At 43.3% G+C, this 13,188-nt stretch overlaps 1 protein-coding gene across 3 annotated transcripts in view; it reads left to right on the top strand.

The window, feature by feature from the left end:
* NT5DC3 (5'-nucleotidase domain containing 3) overlaps positions 1-13,188 on the top strand; it is a 77,770-nt gene that overhangs the window by 46,883 nt on the left and 17,699 nt on the right. For all 3 annotated transcript variants that reach the window (XR_010129405.1, XM_063694260.1, XM_055357856.2), the window contains exons 7-13: positions 375-435; positions 859-961; positions 1,106-1,207; positions 5,456-5,537; positions 6,847-6,933; positions 8,620-8,760; positions 12,870-12,934. Coding sequence is in view for 2 of the 3 variants with exons in the window: in XM_063694260.1 (XP_063550330.1) it covers positions 375-435; positions 859-961; positions 1,106-1,207; positions 5,456-5,537; positions 6,847-6,933; positions 8,620-8,760; positions 12,870-12,934 (641 nt within the window). In the remaining variant the exon portion in view is untranslated. The remainder of the gene's footprint in view (positions 1-374; positions 436-858; positions 962-1,105; positions 1,208-5,455; positions 5,538-6,846; positions 6,934-8,619; positions 8,761-12,869; positions 12,935-13,188) is intronic.

The following is a 13,188-nucleotide window of genomic DNA, read 5'->3' as shown; positions in this document are numbered from 1 at the left end:
TTGGAGACCAGCCTGGCCAACATGGTGAAACCCTGTCTCTATTAAAAACACAAAAATTAGCCTGGTGTGCTGGCGGGCGCCTGTAATCCCAACTACTCTGGAGGCTGAGGCAGGAGAATCACTTGAACCCAGGAGGCAGAGGCTGCATTGAGCTGAGATGGGACCACTGCACTTCAGCCTGGGTGATACAACAAGACTCTGTCTCAAAAAAAAAAAAAAAAAAAAAGAAAATGGACCAGAATTTAGATTTTGTATAGGGCCTGGATTGTCAGACTTTGTAGGGACAGAAGTTACCATGACTGCCATTTCACTTGTACTGTTACTCAGGCTATCTCAGTTGTATTTTCACTGATTAAAAATGTATCTTTTGGCAGGATTCAATTCGAGACGTCCACATCAAAGGAATAATGTACAGAGCAATTGAAGCAGACATTGGTATGTGCTCAGCAGTATCACGAAGAGAGTTTCAGCCTTTCCGTTTCTTTTGCAACCATGCTGGCATTTTACTTTGCATTCCAGGTGCTAAGCAGGGGCTGCATGAGTGCTTTGTAAGGACCTGGCATCTGGCATGTTAGCCGTCTCCTCTTTGTCCTGGAACTTGACATAATTCTGACTTAAAAGGAGAGGCACTGGCAGCTATAGCCACTTAGTTGTTTCCACTTAGACCGAGGAGGCAGGGTCTTTGTGAATGATGCACCAGATGTACCCATGTTCCACCGAACAAAGCTTCTTCCTTAGGGCCTTTATTCCCTTTCCTGTGCCTAGGACAGTGCTGGACCCAAACCCCCATTTAGAAAGTACTTGCAGATTGACAAATATCATGCTGAATCTGTGTGTGAATTTTTCTCTTGCTCTTAGAAAAGTACATCTGCTATGCTGAGCAGACCCGGGCAGTGTTGGCCAAACTGGCTGATCATGGCAAGAAGATGTTTCTCATCACCAATAGCCCCAGTAGCTTTGTGTAAGTTGCTCTGTGTTTCATTGCTAGCTTCTGGCACACTCCTTGTATCCCATTTGTTTTAGCAGCTGGAAATTGGAAAGAAAAAGTTACAAACATAGTTAATCTCTTTAATGTTAGACTAACCTGGCTGACTTGTTGCCCTAGGGACAAAGGGATGAGTTATATCGTTGGGAAAGACTGGAGGGACCTGTTCGATGTGGTCATTGTTCAGGCTGAGAAGCCAAACTTCTTTAATGATAAGCGGAGGTGAGTGTTTATTTTCCTAGGGGACTAGATTTTATTCCTTTGCTGCTGTGAATATATAGATGGTGTGTCTTGGTAAAATCCAGTTGCAAAATCATAACCATGTGAGATTATAGCTTTTGAATTTTAACCCTTCTAGCAAGTAATCACGAGGAGAGTGACATGAGCACGTAACAGACAGTTTGCATGCATTGAAAGGGTTCTCAGTTCAACTTGAGCTACTTCAGACCCATGAGGTAGGCTTGAAGAAAATGATTGGCAGTGATGAGAAAGCCAAACTTATTATCACATAGTAAATTAGATCTTTAGATGCAGACACATTGTGAAGCATCAGAAAACAACAGCAACAACAAAACTGCCTGTTGGGTAGCTCTGTAAATAGAGCTCTCATTAGTGTGTTTAAAATTGCAGTTGGATTTTGCAGAGCTGCTCTGCAACACAGGTTTTGCATCACGTGCAGTAAATCTCTATTACGTCTTAATATCTTCCTGCCACTGTAGCCGTGGGAATGGGGAAGCAGGTAAGTTTTAGGTTGTGACAGGGACAGAGTGTGCTGTTAGTATTTAGTGGGTAGGGATCAGGGAACGCTAAAATATCTTTTAACTTGTGGGACAGGCCTGTTCACCAAGAGCTGTTCTCCACAAATGCCCACAGTGTTGAGAATCACTGCACTAGGGTTCTAAACAAATTACTTGTATTTGTATAATAATGGGCAAGTTTTGAAACACTTTTACCCCCATGTTTATTCTGTAGCTGGTAAGCAGGTAGTCTGTTCCTCTCTGTTAGGTGATTTGAAGCATCAGGGTGTGGTGCCCTGCAGTTAATGCTTTAAATTCCTCTTGTCCCAGTTTTCCACGTGTCACAGTGACTCCAGGAAGAAGAGGCAAACCAAGAACCATGTGCAGGGACTCAAAAATGCTGGGTGGGATTCAAGAAAATGAGTGTGATGAAAAACAGCTATGAACTATGGCTTGCTGCTTTGTTACTGTTTTGTCCCACTGACTGGCGGCTGGAGTCATCCCAAAGACAGTGGCAAGGGAGTTCCTACATGGGAGAGCCGCAAACCGTCCCATGATGGGGCTGGTTGGGATTCCAAAGAAAGAAGCACTAAACGCTGGGGTGATCAGTGCAAAGCGCTTATTAGAGGAACCGACTTACAGAGTGGGCTGCTGTGCGTCCTATGGCACAGGGTCCCCAACCTTTTTGGCACCAGGGACCGGTTTCATGGACGACAATTTTTCCAGCAGGTTTGTGGGGGTAGGGTGATGGTTTCAGGATGAAACTGTTCCACCTGAGATCATCAGGCATTAGATTCTCATAAGGAGTGCACAACTTAGATCCCTTGCTTGTGCAGCTCACGATAGGGTTCCGCTCCTATGAGAATCTAATGCCACCACTGATTTGCCAGGAGTTGGAGCTCAGGCAGTAATGCTGTCTCACCCACCGGACGCTCGCCTCCTGCTGTGCGGCCCGGTTCCTAACAGACCTTGGACTGGTTTTGGTCTGTGGTCCACGGCCCGGGGTTTGGGGACCCCTGCTCTGGCAGACAGGAGAGAAAGGGATGTTCTACCTAGGTGTGTCCACCAGGAGTGGGTCAGGATGTGGAGTTTATTGAGGGTTTAAGGAATTTGGCTCCAGGCCAGGGCTAGTTTCTTCCAGTGTCTTGGGGAGTAACCTAAAAACCTTTATCGGTGTCTGGGAGTTTTGAAGCACGCAGAGGAAAACATGCACCTAGCTGGGTCAGAGTGGTCAAAGGCACTCCTGTCCTAGAGGAAGAAGTGGGGGAGGTTGGGGGCCCTACAGTAGCTGATATGATGCCCTCACCATTTTCTTAGTGGATTTTGGGGTGTGGTCAGGAGAAGGGCCCTGTCTCTCTTTTCACCAGAGAGCTCCTCTGCTTTGTTATGTTTATAAAAAGTGAGGGGGCAGGGTCCTGGACTCTTTTCCCTGGATGGAGCAGGCAGGGTGTCTCAGCCCTCTCCCCCAAACATCTATTTTGTCTTTGTTCTTGAAGCCTAGGGTAAGAGCTGAATAATTCTCCATCTGTATTCATCCTTGTGTTATTCATAATAATGAGAGGTCAGAAACAACCTAACAGCCCTACAGTAGGGGATGCCTAGTTAAATTTGGAATAGCCATGTGAGGGGGTATTATGCAGTCATTAAAAATGATGTACTTGGCCGGGTGTGGTGGCTCACGCCTATAATCCCAGCACTTTGGGAGGCTGAGGTGGGCGGATCACAAGGTCAGGAGATCGAGACCATCCTGGCTAACACGGTGAAACCCCCTCTCTACTAAAAATACAAAAAATTAGCCTGGCATGGTGGTGGGTGCCTGTAGTCCCAGCTACTTGGGAGGGTGAGGGAGGAGAATGGCGTGAACCTGGGAGGCGGAGCTTGCAGTGAGCTGAGGTCATGCCACTGCACTCCAGCCTGGGCGACAGAGTGAGACTCCGTCTCAAAAAAAAAAAAAAAAAAAAAGATGTACTTGGGCCGGGGTGCCGTGGCTCACACCTATAATCCCAGCACTTTGGGAGGCTGAAGCCAGAGGATTGCTTGAGCCCAGGAGTTTGAGACCACCCTGGGCTACATAGGGAGACTGTCTCTACAAATAATTAAAAAATTAGTTGGTCACACCTGTAGTCCCAGCACTTTGGGAGACTGAGGTGGGCAGATCACCTGAGGTCAGGAGTTCAACATGGTAAAATCCCATTTCTACTAAAAATACAAAAATTAGCCAGTCATGGTGGCATGCAACTGTAATCCCAGCTACTCAGTAGGCTGAGGCAGGAGAGTCACTTGAACCCAGGAGGCGGAGGTTGCAGTGAGCCAAGGTTGCACCACTGCACTCCAGCCTGGGCGACAGAGTGGGATTCTCTCTCAAAAAAATAAAATAAAATAAAATAAACCAGGTATGGCAGTGCATGCTTGCAGTCCCAGCTATTTGAGAGACTGAGGTGGGAGTGTCACCTGAACCCAGGAGGTCAAGACTGTAGTGAGCCACGATTGTGCCATTGCACTTCATCCTGGGGAACAGAGTGAGACGCTTTCTCCAAAAAAACCAAAAATGTATTTGGGAAAAAAAAAAGATGATGCTGTATTACTGTAAAACATGATGTATTTAAGAAGATGTAATCACTTGGGAAATTGCTCGCAATATTAGAGAAAAAGGATATAAATTAGTGTACACAAAGTGATCCTCATTTTATAGTCATGAAAGAAAGATAAATTTCATAAAAAGACTGAAACACGAACTGAAATGTTAAGTGTACATGGTGGGTCTAGAATTCTGGGTCGCGTACCTTTTTTTCATTGTATTTTTCTGTATTACAATTAGGTAAAAAAATTATTTTTTTAGGGTAACACTTATTTTTACCTTAAGGCAAACAAACTGTGAGTCCTTTGGGCTAACACTGCCAGGGTGAGGAATGAGGCATTATCCTTACTTCCCAATTTCCACCATAAACTAGTGCTTCTGGTCTTCTGATTTGTTTTTTATCTAGAGTGGCTTAATTTCAGGTATAAAGCCAGAAAAATATACTAAGGCAGTATTTCCGTAAACTTTTCTTCATAAACAGGTTTTCTGCATGGTCAAATAAATCCGGGAAATCTGGGTGAAAGAAAGTTGATTACAGCAGGGCTTTTCAGAGCCATCAATAGCTTTTTAAGAGGGACATATTTAGTGCATGGTGTTTTCCAAATTTATATGACCCTGGAATTCTTTTTTTTGTTTGTTTTTGTTTTTGAGTTGGAGTTTCTCTCTTGTTGCCCAGGCTGAAGTGCAGTGGCACAATCTCCACTCACTGCAACCTCTGCCTCCTGGGTTCAAGCGATTCTCCTGCCTCAGCCTGTTGAGTAGCTGGGATTACAGGTGCCCGCCACCATGCTCAGCTAACTTTTGTATTTTTAGTAGAGATGGGGTTTCATCATGTTGGCCAGGCTGATCTCGAACTCCTGACCTCAGGTGATCCACCTGCCTCGGCTTCCCAAAGTGCTGGGCTTACAAGAGTGAGCTACTGTGCCCAGCCCCCTGGAATTCTTTTTTTTCATGGAACACCTTTGGATACTGGGCTTCACACAATTTGGGACGTATTGAATTAGGCCAGGGAATGTGATGGTGGAGTTTTGGTTTCGGGTTTTTTTTAGGTTTTTGCAGGGAGCTACTTCCTGTGATAGTGAATAACTCTGGTATTTCATAGAGCAGACAGCCTGTACTACTCCATGTCATAATGTTTCCCATTTCTGTTGTTAGGCCTTTCCGAAAGATGAATGAGAAAGGTGTCCTACTCTGGGATAAAATCCATAAGTTGCAGAAAGGCCAGATATACAAGCAGGTATCTCATGACCAGCTGATCCTTTTTGTTGCTTTGCTTTGTGGTCGGTAATAATGCTAATAGCTGATGTTCATTGTGGCTTACTGTATGCCTGGCACAGTTCTGAGTGATTCCCATGAACTGATTGATTATAACTTGGTGGTAAAGTTAGGTTTAAGTCAATATATTTTCAATATGCTAGTATCTAACTCAAAATTGAATGTTTTTTTAAAAACAAAATTTAAGGCATGACTTTCATAGTGTGTAACATATAAGATGCCAGTAGTAAACCTTGGAAATTTCTCTTTAAGGAACACTTACTCATGGCATATTATTCACTCAAATTACTAATTATTTTCTGACAATACATGTTTTGTACACAATTTTGTGGGTTTAAAAAAAAATTTATTAAGACAAGGTCTTGCCCTGTTGTCCAGGCTGGAGTGCAGTGGCATGAACATGATTCACTGTGGCCTCAACCTCCTGAGTTCAAGTGATCCTTCCATCTCAGCCTCCCAGGTGGCTGGGATCATAGGCATGCACCACCACACCCAGCTAATTTTTAATTTTTATTTTTTGTAGAGACAGGGTCTTGCCATTTTGCCCAAGCTGGTCTTGAACTCTTGGGCTCAAGCAGTCCTCCCACCTTGGCCTCCCAAAGTGCTGGGATTACAGGCATAACCATCACACCTAGCCTGTGCACAGTTCTAATATATTTTGGTGTCATATGAGGCTTTCAAATATTTGAATGAATTATTGCATCGGTGACCATTATTATGTTACTAAAGTTCATTTTTTAAAAATATGAATACATTCTTGGTGGGTATATAACAATCTGATGGATTTGGCAATAAGTGTATTTTCTAGGCCTTGAAAAATTAGCTTTGATAAAGCCATTCTACTTCTAGGAAGTTAGCCTAAGAAAATTATGAAGATAATAGCTAATACAACTTGGCTATGAGAATGTTTATCATGAAGTTGCTTACAAAATAGATAATGTCAACTGTCCAACATCAGGGAATTGGCGAAAGGAATCATGGTACTTCCCAGCTGCTATCATTACATGGTAGACTATTGACATGGAAAGATGGCCACAGCATGTTAAGTGTAGAAAGATAGTTACAGTGAGGTGTATATAATATAAATCCTTCTTGAACAGTGCATTTGACATAGAGGAAAGATTTCCCATGAAGGTGCTTTTATCTTTATATTTTGATATTTAAAATAAGTTATAAAAACAATTTTTAAAAGTTTTTAAAAAATATTTTGTACTGTGGGTTAGACAGATCTCTATCTGTAATATAATAACTATAGTTTTCTCTGATTACAGGGTAATTTATATGAATTTTTGAAGCTTACTGGATGGAGAGGATCCAGAGTGTTGTATTTTGGTGACCATATATACAGTGACCTGGCGGTGAGGGGCCCTTTTTTCCTTTGTTGGGGGACAGATGTGTTAGTCTCACTTACTAAAGAATGTATCTTTTATTTAAGGATGTACCTTTTATTTAAGAATGTATCTTTTATTTAAGGTCATCTTTATGCTTTCATAAAACCTAGAGGTAGGCTGCATTTTTTTAATGTCTTTTTTTTTTTTTAACAGAACAGGATGGATCAGAGTTGTGAAAAAGATAAATATTTTTTGGAAATGATGGAAATAAGCAGTTCACTCAGAGTTTATCAGAATAATCTTTCCATTTAAATAATAAGAAATAAATGCCATTGTTCTTTTTCCTTTTTTCGATGCATCAAAAAACATAAAATCCACCTTTGAAAGTTTGCCACTGTTGGGAATATTTAAAAGAATGTGCTGTAGGTTTTCATGTATTATTAGGAGGAAGAGAAATATTCAAAGGCTTCAAGAAACTGAACCAGTGGGCTGGTCACGGTGGCTCATACCTGTAGTCCTAGCACTTTGGGAGGCCGAGATGGGTGGATTACTTAAGCTCAGGAGTTTGAGATCAGCCTGGGCAACATTGTGAAACCCTGTCTCTACTAAAAATACAAAAATTATCTGGGCGTGGTAGCACACTCCTGTAATCCCAGCTACTGGGGAGGCTGAGGCAGGAGAATTGCTTGAACCTGGGAGGTGGAAACTGCAGTGAGCTGAGATCATGCCATTGCACTCTAGCCTAGGTGACAGAGTGAGACCCTGCCTCAAAAAAAAAAAAAAAAATTGAACCAGTGAGGAAGGTGGGCATCCTAAGCCCTCTTAGACTCTTGCATAGGACTTAGGATTCTGGCTTTAGCTGAGTAGCCAGACTGAAACTTTAAAACTATAAATCAGCTACCACTTCTTTTAAAACCTGAAAGTCTTTCTTTCTCCCTCTGAGTAAAAGCCTGAGTTCCTATGGTTGCCCACTGGATTTCCCCTTCCCCAGCCCACCTCTGAAGACATCCTCTGCCTCTGCCCCCTCTTTTGTCTCTTCTAGGTTCCCTGACTTGTTGCTTCTTAACATGCCACCCTCCAGCATGTTCCTGCCCCAGGGCCTTTACACTTGCTGTTCTACAGCCAGAATCTTTCTGTTTCCACATATTTTCATACTTTCCCCCACCTTGTCCTTGTATTAGCCTGGTCTTCCTAACTACCGTGTATAAAATGGAAACCTCCTTGCTTCCTCTCCTTATCCTGTTATTCTGCTTGATTTTTGTCCCTTGTACTTATCCCCACCTGCCATTGTGTATTATACTTATTTATTGTCTGTATTTTCCACGAGGGCTGGGATTTCTCAGTTTTTTTGTACATTGTTTTATCCTCAGTATTTAGGGCCTGGCAAATAGTAGTGCTTGATAAATATTTGCCAAATGAGAAAATGCACATTTGGTATGATGACTATATGTCTTAGATTTTCCAGGACATAGCTGATACTAGATATTCTGGCCTGTTGTCAAATATGGGGTGACAGCATTTGGAATGGAAAATGTGATCATGCATGCTTATGTTGTATGTGATCATTCCAAATCTGAGATTCCATGGTTCTCCATAACCCAGAGGGCCTGGCACACAGAGGTCTGTGGATGAATTGAATGAAGACCTTTGGTAGCATTTAGGTCAAGCCCTCATCTGCCCCTGATGTTGACTTTTCGTGATCTTTGTGATCAGGATTTGACCCTAAAGCATGGCTGGAGGACTGGTGCAATCATCCCAGAGTTGAGATCTGAGCTCAAAATCATGAACACGGAGCAATACATTCAAACCATGACCTGGCTGCAGACCTTGACTGGCTTATTGGAACAGATGCAGGTTTGGATATATTGTTTTTCTCTCTCACTTTTTCTTTAAGCCTGAGGTTAGAAAGTTACTTCAGGTATTTTCTGCTTAATTGTTATAAAATATGAGGCTTAAGTTGTTTTCAGTAGACTGTAGACTAACGATTGGGGTTCTTTTGCCTAGACAGTGTTTGTGGGGCCTGTGTTAATGCAGGCGTTTGCTCCCACTCCTCTGTCAGTGAAGATCCAGTGTCCTCACTTCCACACTGAAGCCTGCTAGGAGCTCTCCTGTGGGGTGCTGGGATTCAGGAAGCCCTGCCAGTACTTGAGTCTGTGCTGGTTCTGTCTGCACCTGCTACGGTGGGACTTCGCCATTCTGGGCCTCAGTTTCCCCATCTGTGAAATAAAGGGGCCGGTGGAGCGAAAACTTCAGTCTAGGCACCGTGGCTTACTGGAAAGAGTCTCAAAGCAAGAGTCAAGATCCCTGGGTCCAGCCTCAGTTGATTCTGAGGATAATACCTGCAGTTTTCTGGCTTACTGGAGTTCCCTGGCAGTTACTTCCTTAAGTTAAGTTAGGCAGCCAGTTTTGGCTGGTAAGTGAGGAATGGCAGTTTTATCGGTCGTTTCCTGGCCCATGGAAGCTGCCTCTCTTTTGTAGCTGTATCCCCTTAATTCTCCATGTGCCCCTTTCCTTTCCAGTTCCATGAGGCACCTTGCTTTCTCCCTGGCTCCAGCTTGCCTGGGCTACAGCCGTCTCAGCACGGGTGCTGACATTTTTAGGATCTGGGCACAGGTGCTTGCTCTCTTGGCTAACACACCTGCAACCTGTGGCCACAGCCTATTGCCCATGCCTGCCCTCTGGCTTTGGAAATGGGCAGGGAATTGCCTTGCCTGCCCCAGCTGGCACTCTGCTTGGGGGTGGCTGAGCAGTGAGATCAGGCAGGGCCATGAGTGGCAGGCCAGATTCTGGCTCCAGGTGCATGCATTCCAGAGCATGGGGCCCTGCACGTCCCCCTGGGCCTTGTTTCCAGGATGCGTTGGGCTCCATTAGTTCTTGGCTCTTCTCTGATGAGAATCCTCTGATGAGGATTTATTCTGTTTCCCTTGCTATGCTTGTCTGTGAGATGATTTACTAAAAATATACAGTGTCAATTCTGAGTTAGTGTAGTTTAGAGTCTGTGCATGTCATACACTACTAATAGTTACTTTTTATGTGCTGGACACTGTGCTGAGTGCTGGCTCTATACACTTTGCTCATTTAATAGTCACAGCTGTCCCTTGCAGGTAGGTACAATTTTCCCATTTTAGAATAAGGAAACAGTTTTTGAGAGGTTAGGTATCATTCATGTCTGAGGTCATAAAATGGCAGGGCAAGGCTTGAACCAAGTCCCCAAGTCCGTGCTTCAGAGCACTGCTCTAATGTGCCTTCCTGTTTAGAGGATTCGGGTATAGGCAAGGCTTGACTCACCCTCAGTGAAGTCTCTGTGACCCTGGCAGCTGGTCATATGTACAAACACAACTGCATGTAGATGGTATCAGTATATTTTAGCTTTGGAAAGAGGTTTTTTTTTTTTTTTTTTGGTTTTATTTTGTTTTCCTTTTTCTGACCTGTGTAAAAAGTTGACTACTAAGGAATGTGTGTTTTAGAGAATGGAAGTGCTGAAAATATTTCTGTGGTTTGTAAAATTAATTATACGAGGTGTGGGGTGAGGGAAGGAAGAAAAGGGAATTGAGGTTTACATAGCTGCCCCCATTTTGCAGGAGAGAAAACTGAGACTGCGAGATAGGTGACTTTTCTAGAATCACAGTTCTCAGTTGGCAGAATCAGGCTATGTAGAAATGTCATAAGAACTTACCGTGTTCTGGACACCAAGACCTTTAAGTTCATTTCATCTTCACAGAAACTCTTTGAAGTAGTTCTGAAACATCACTGCCATTTTACTGATGAAGACCCTGAGGCACAGAGGAGATACAACTTGCTCTAGTGAGGGGTGATGCTGGTGTTTACACACAGGCCAACTGACTCTAGACCCTTAACCTCTGTGCACCTATATTGATTGCCTTGGGTTCTGGCACTTTTTACAGAGTTCTGTCAGGTTGGATTCACTAGGATATAGAGGTGTATAGCTGCTAACTAAAAAAACATCCAAATCAGTGTCCTATCTCACTGTCACCCTCTTCCTCAGTGTTACCTTAGAAAGTTATGTTATTCCACTGAGCCTGTGGTAGATGTTTCTAGAACTCCCCCTTGGGGATTATTTTCAGAGCATGTAGCACATTATTTGGACAGTTTTCTGAGGAGAAAAATTGGTCCTCTGAGATTGGGTTTGATTTTTTCAGAGCCGGCAGAGTGTCATTTTTTTGTTTGCTTGTTTGTTTGTTTTTTTGAGATGGAGTCTTGCTCTGTCGCCCAGGCTGGAGTGCAGTGGCGCAATCTTGGCTCACTGCAGCCTTCACCTCCCAGGTTCAAGCAGTTCTCCTCTCTCAGCCTCCCAAGTAGCTGGGACTACAGGCTTGTGCCACCACGCCCAGCTAATTTTGTATTTTTAGTAGAGATGGGGTTTCACCATGTTAGCCAGGCTGGTCTCAAACTCCTGACCTCACAGAGTGTCATTTGGAGCCGAGTCTCATGAATGAAATAGAAGTATATAAATTTTGGTTGTAATTTCATTAGTTAGCCTTGAAGTGCATTCCAAAATGGCTGTGGTTCATGGTGGTGGTGCTGGCATTGGTAGACGCTTCTCAGGTAACCAACCAGTCAGAGGCCACTTTTAGACCACGGGTCGGCAAGCTTCTGCAAAGGGCCACATGGTAAATATTTCAGGCTGTGCAGGCTCAGGTAACCAACCAGTCAGAGGCCACATTTAGACCACAGGTCAGCAAGCTTCTGCAAAGGGCCACATGGTAAATATTTTAGGCTGTGCAGGCTGTAGGCTCTGTTGCAGCTACCCACCTCTGCACTTGTAGCACAAAAGCAGCCGTGGACAATATGTGAATGAATGGTTGTAGCTGTGTCCCAATAAACTTTATTGGTGGACACTGAAATTTGACTTTCATGTAATTTTTACATGTTAGGAAATGTGAAGGCGCAGAGCTCAGGGTCCGCCTCTGGGCACGCGTCCCTGGCCTCTGATTCCTGGGGCCTTTCTCCTTTACATGTCCCTTCAACAGCCTCGGGGTTCAGAGTCAAGCTGTTGAACTGAGCAGATGTGATAAACAGAAGGTTCTTGGCTCCCATGTCAAAAGCAGATGGTTTGCCCGCTTGGTGTTTTCCTCCAGGTTCTAAGGTTACCCCTGTGGTCATGAATTGCAGGGAGCTGGCCCGTTCCCTGCGATCATATGCACCTTGGATTCTGGCCTCAGTGTTTCTGTTTAGCCATAAGAACCTTGGAGAGGAACTTGTGAGATTCCATTTGTTAGATCATGGGCAATTGGCATTTTCTTTTTGCCTTTCGCCCATATTTTGGCCCACCAGAAAATGCTCTGCTCTTCCTTCTCATTGAGGTGATTTGCCTTCTTGCCTTTTGCAAAAAATAATTGTTTTTTAAATTAAACACTTAATACAATATTAAATTAAAAGGTTTATTTATAATTCTACTACCCTTGTACAAATTAAAACAAATTTTTATGTTAATTTCCAAATGTAAGCACATACTTTGACATGCTTGCAATTGGTGGGTATATACGCCATTTCTACTTAACTATAACGTTTGTACACATGTATATAATGTGTATAATAGGTAGCATGTACTAAGTATTTGTACATTATAGTTTGTACACATGTATATAATATATGTGTAATGGATGTATCATGTGCGTAATGGATATATCACATGTGTTATATGGATACACATGCGTTATGTTTATATGTAGTCTTTACTGATAGGTTAATAACTTCATAATACATCTTAATTTGTTAAACCACATTTCTAATGTTGGACATTTAAAACAATTTTTTATTCATGAAGAAGGCAGGGTTTCAACTGGAAAGTCTGAAAAATGTATTATTTCATTCAGGTGCCAGCCTCTGAGATGTAAGGGAATAAAATTTCTCCTAGAAAAACTGCTCATTAAAAAATTCTCATTACGTAATGAGCTTATTTGAAATCAAAACAGTTGTAATAATTGACTTGTGTCCTACAGGTTCACAGAGATGCTGAGTCACAGCTGGTTTTGCAGGAGTGGAAAAAGGAAAGGAAGGAGATGAGGTAAGAGAGGCGTGTATTGAACGTGCGTGTCCACCACTCTGTTCTGGCTGTGCTCAGCCCACATGTGTTCCCCAGGGCCAGCCTGAGGCATAATGTTGAAACATCCTATTTTAGCTCCCAGGTATGTCTGCCTCCCCCAGGATCCAGAATCAGCTACCTGCTGTTGGTAACATGTGACAAATTTCCTTGAGGCCAGCCATCACCCCTGTCATTCCTCCTCCCTTGCCATCGAAGGCCTTGGGAGAACGGAGCCT

Source organism: Gorilla gorilla, chromosome 10, assembly GCF_029281585.2.
Source record: "Gorilla gorilla gorilla isolate KB3781 chromosome 10, NHGRI_mGorGor1-v2.1_pri, whole genome shotgun sequence".
Taxonomy (NCBI): domain Eukaryota; kingdom Metazoa; phylum Chordata; class Mammalia; order Primates; family Hominidae; genus Gorilla; species Gorilla gorilla.
Note: the sequence above shows the minus strand (reverse complement) of the source record. Positions and strands in the feature narration are given on the sequence as shown.